The 3,941-nt window shown below is 35.8% G+C and overlaps 1 protein-coding gene across 4 annotated transcripts; it reads left to right on the top strand.

Moving 5' to 3' along the window:
- Positions 1-260: 260 nt before the first annotated feature.
- On the top strand, positions 261-3,201 carry LOC105157998 (uncharacterized). Of its 4 annotated transcripts, none has more exons than XM_088878408.1 (6): positions 261-495; positions 1,608-1,916; positions 2,000-2,074; positions 2,212-2,483; positions 2,575-2,680; positions 2,780-3,201. In XM_088878408.1, the coding sequence occupies exons 3-6, from the start codon at positions 2,060-2,062 to the stop codon at positions 3,017-3,019; spliced, it is 633 nt and encodes a 210-aa protein (XP_088734534.1). In that variant the 5' UTR covers positions 261-495; positions 1,608-1,916; positions 2,000-2,059; the 3' UTR covers positions 3,020-3,201. The 4 variants fall into 4 exon arrangements, with proteins under 4 accessions (XP_088734534.1, XP_088734533.1, XP_088734532.1 ...); XM_088878407.1 differs by having other exon boundaries at positions 262-495; positions 1,608-1,886; positions 2,768-3,201; XM_088878406.1 differs by having other exon boundaries at positions 262-495; positions 2,768-3,201.
- The last annotated feature ends 740 nt before the right edge of the window (positions 3,202-3,941 follow it).

Genomic DNA, 3,941 nt, shown 5'->3' with positions numbered 1-3,941 from the left:
TTTCCATTGCCTTAATTACTTGTTGCTCTACTTTTTTCTGATCATTAACATGTCTGGGATGGTTTTTTTCTATATTTTTTTTTTCTTAATTTTTTGGGAAATCAAATTTGAGACACAACTAAGAACGATTTGTTATACTTAGGAACGGTTTGCATAATAACATACAGAAACGACATCATTTTGTTCTTTTGGAACGGGCATTTGGCACAATTACTAAATAGGAATAATTTTTTAAGCATGTTCGTCAAAAGAAACGATGTCATTTTAAATTTAGGAGCGGGTGTAGGAAAGGGTTACTCAAAAATAGTCGTTCCTACACCCGCTCCAAAAATCAATATTTATAGTACTTAGCAGATTTTTTTTCCTCTCCTTCTTCCTTCTCTTGTCTCACCCTCCCTCTCCCTCACTCTTCCTCTGCTGCTGCACCTGCGATCGTTGCCTCCCGCCATCCACCGCCGTTATCTCCCTCTCCACCACCGTCGAACAGTTGCCTAGGTAAATCTTGTTACAAATTCCCCCTCACCCCCATTTCCTCCCTATTTATCCCCCACCCCGACACCCACCCCCAATTTTGTGAGAACAATCCCCCCCCCCCCCCCGCTTCTAATTTTTTTGAATATATTTCAATTTTTTTATGATTTTTTAAGAATTGTTTTTTGAAAATATTTATAAAAAATATTTTCAAAAAATATTTTCTGTAATTATTTTTTAAAATTTCAGAATTTTTAGAAATAATTGGTAATTATAAATTTTTTTTTGGCATTTTTTGGAATTTATGTGTAATTTTCAAAAAAAAATTACAGAAAATACTTTTCTCTGAATTTTTGGTATTTTGAAATTTTTTTTGTAAATTTTTTGTTTCTTAAAAACAAATCGGTAAGAATTTTTAGAAATAATTTTCAGAAAATTATTTTGGCAATTTTCGTAATTTTTTGTAATTTTTGGTACTTTAAATTTTTTTTGTATTTTTTAAAATTTACGTACAATTTAAGCAATTTATGTGTAATTTATGCTATTTATTTGTAATTTATGGAATTTAACAAATTTATGCAATACATGTGTAATTTATACAATTTATTTGTAATTTATTCAATTTATTTGTAAATTATGCAATTTAACAAATTTATTCAGTACAAGTGTAATTTATGCAATATATGTTAAATTTATGCAATTTATGTGTTATTACACAAATTTCTGTAACTTATGCAATTTAATAAATTTTGCATAATAATCACATTAATAAAGAATTTTGGAACAATTAATGCAATATTAACAATAATACATTAATAAATTTTTACATAATAATAAAAAAAATGAAAAAGAAATTGTAACAATATTCCTCAAGATCATTTTTACATAATAATGTATATAATCACAAAATTAATTTAGACCAAATTTTCAAATATTAACATTTTTATATATTAATAAAAAAATTAAAATAAATTAGAACAATATTCACAATACATATTTATATTTTTACATAATAATATACATAATCACAAAATTAATTTAGATCAATTTCTTAATTTTTTGTCAATAATATATTAATGACATATTAATGCCAATAAGTCAAAATTTAGACTAATACTTTTATATAATTGGTGTAGATAATGTCTAGTGGTACGCCGCCTCTATCGCGTGGTCGAGGGCGTGGCCACGGTCGTGGCCTAGTACTGCCACCAGTACCGTCAGATTTTTCTCAGGTTGGGGAAGTATCCTCTCGACCTCCCACACCACCTCATACGCCGGCACCTTCTCCCTCCCGCAGACTCCATATGATGCTGGTACATTTGGAGCTGCATGCACGGCTCTGGACGACACATTACAATAGCTTGCCACATCGGTGGCTGCTCCACCACCACCATCAATCTCCCCACCATCATTGCGTCAGTACATTAGTCTCGATGGCGATGCAAGTTGGTTTACCTAATTTTTTTTATTATGAATTTATTTTATTTTTAAAAGGTTACTTAATTGTTTAATTTAAAATACATTTAAGGTTTGACCGACGGTTTCACGAGCGGATCAATGTGGTCGTGCACGGACATTTCTTCCACCCATGCCTGTGTCTGAGGTAGGTGCCGCTAGAGTACCAGCATTTCTGGTTCGAGAGCATCAAGATAATTAGTTTTAAATTAATTTTTTTTATCTAATATGTAATCTAATTGTTAATTTTTTTTACTAATGTTTTGTTTATTATTATTACTGCAGATGACCTACTGGTGGGACTGTGACGATGAGTTAATGTTCTCGGTCTTCCACATGTGGGCTGAAAAGTACATCAGGAAGACCTTCTCCATCGCCCGGTCCATCTTGGTCAGGCCCTATGGCTGGTCAACGAGGTCTGACTCCAGTTCTAAGCGTATAGGGCCAGCAAGGACTTCTAGCAGGAGTCCTCAAAGAATAAGGCGAATCGGGTGGCGAACTCGACTGTTTATCGGGGGGAGGGGGCTTCGTCAGTCGGCAAGCACAAAAAGAAGTCGGTAAATAAATATAAATTATTTGTGTATTAATTAAATTATTATTTATAAATATTATGCTAATTAATTAATTAACTATTTTTTTCTTGTACAGGAGACGGAGCTCGGTCGACCACCCCAAGCAGATGGAATTATTTGAGCGCTGCTACAAGAAGAAAGAGAATGACAGCTGGAGCGGGCCGATGGTGGTGGAGGTGGCGGTAAGTAGATAAATTTTTATATTATTTTTTTTACTAATTAATTATTCATTTAATAAAGTACTAACAATTTTATTTATTTTACAAGAGACGTTCCAAAAGATGCTGGAGGATCGTCAGCCCCAGCTCATGGCCGACGACCTCAGTGCCCTCGCAAAGTCCGAGGTTTCGATGGCGATGACAGAGCAACAGATGTGGCTGGCTACAATCGAGGGCAAGAACAAGGGTCGAGTATTTGGTCTTGGTTCTGAGGCCCACGTCTCCAGCCGCACATTCACATCGCCATCACCACTGCACTTTCAAACCCAGCCATGGAGGACCGCATCGACTGTCTCGAGATGATAATGGCTGATATGATGGACATGATGCGGGATATGCAGGTCTCTTCATCGACACGATGTGGGAGATGCGGGCATCTTTTTATAAATTTTCGTGGATAGCATGTGGTTCATGCTAGTTTATCTATGAAGGGAAGTAAGTTTGAAAAAGAAACGGAATAAATATAAAAGATTTTAGTGAGAAAATTTTGATACTGAAACTTGATTATCAAAATGAGCTCCTACCCAATATATAACCTTTGACTTCTCAAAAGAATGATGAAGATTAAGCTTAATGGAACATTTAGGAACTCTAAAACACTCTTTTAAAAATATTTTTGAATGCTATAAATACTCCAAAACAGAAAAAGCTTTATTGGAACGGCTAACATTTGTCCCAATATTTCTTTCGAATTGGGACAATTTTGGGACAACTTAGGACGAAACGTCTTGCTCTAGCACTCTTCTGCCCGTGAACCATTCCAGCTACCGTCGGCTTTCTTTTTGTAGCAGGCAGCAAAAACCTCCATTCACTGAGGTGGACGGCCGAGCTGAGCCTCCTGCAGAGATATTTAAAATATCAGAAATTTATAAATATTTATTGTTGAAAATAATTGAACTGAAATAGATCAAATTTACTTACTAATTTCTCTTGCGGGTTCGAGGTATTGACATCAGATGTCGCTCACCCATAGATCAAAGACCACAGAGCATCAACATCAGTGCCACCTCGCCGCTAGAACCTCCCGCCTCAACACAGCTTCAGGAAATCAAACTTATATTGGGCATGCTCTTTGACAAGATGGGGATCCCGATGTTGTGCCCTGATCAGCCACCAGCTGCTGATGTCCCAGCTGAGGAGTCCACGCAACAGCAGGACAAAGAAGCTGCAGACCCTCAACCAACCGACCAGCATTCGCCCTAGTTGTTAGATTAGGGTTTAAATT

The sequence above is a fragment of the Sesamum indicum genome, linkage group LG3 (genome assembly GCF_026168435.1).
Source record: "Sesamum indicum cultivar Baizhima isolate 11 linkage group LG3, ASM2616843v1, whole genome shotgun sequence".
Taxonomy (NCBI): domain Eukaryota; kingdom Viridiplantae; phylum Streptophyta; class Magnoliopsida; order Lamiales; family Pedaliaceae; genus Sesamum; species Sesamum indicum.
The sequence above is the reverse complement of the archived record's forward strand: the minus strand, read 5'-3'. Positions and strand labels throughout refer to the sequence as shown.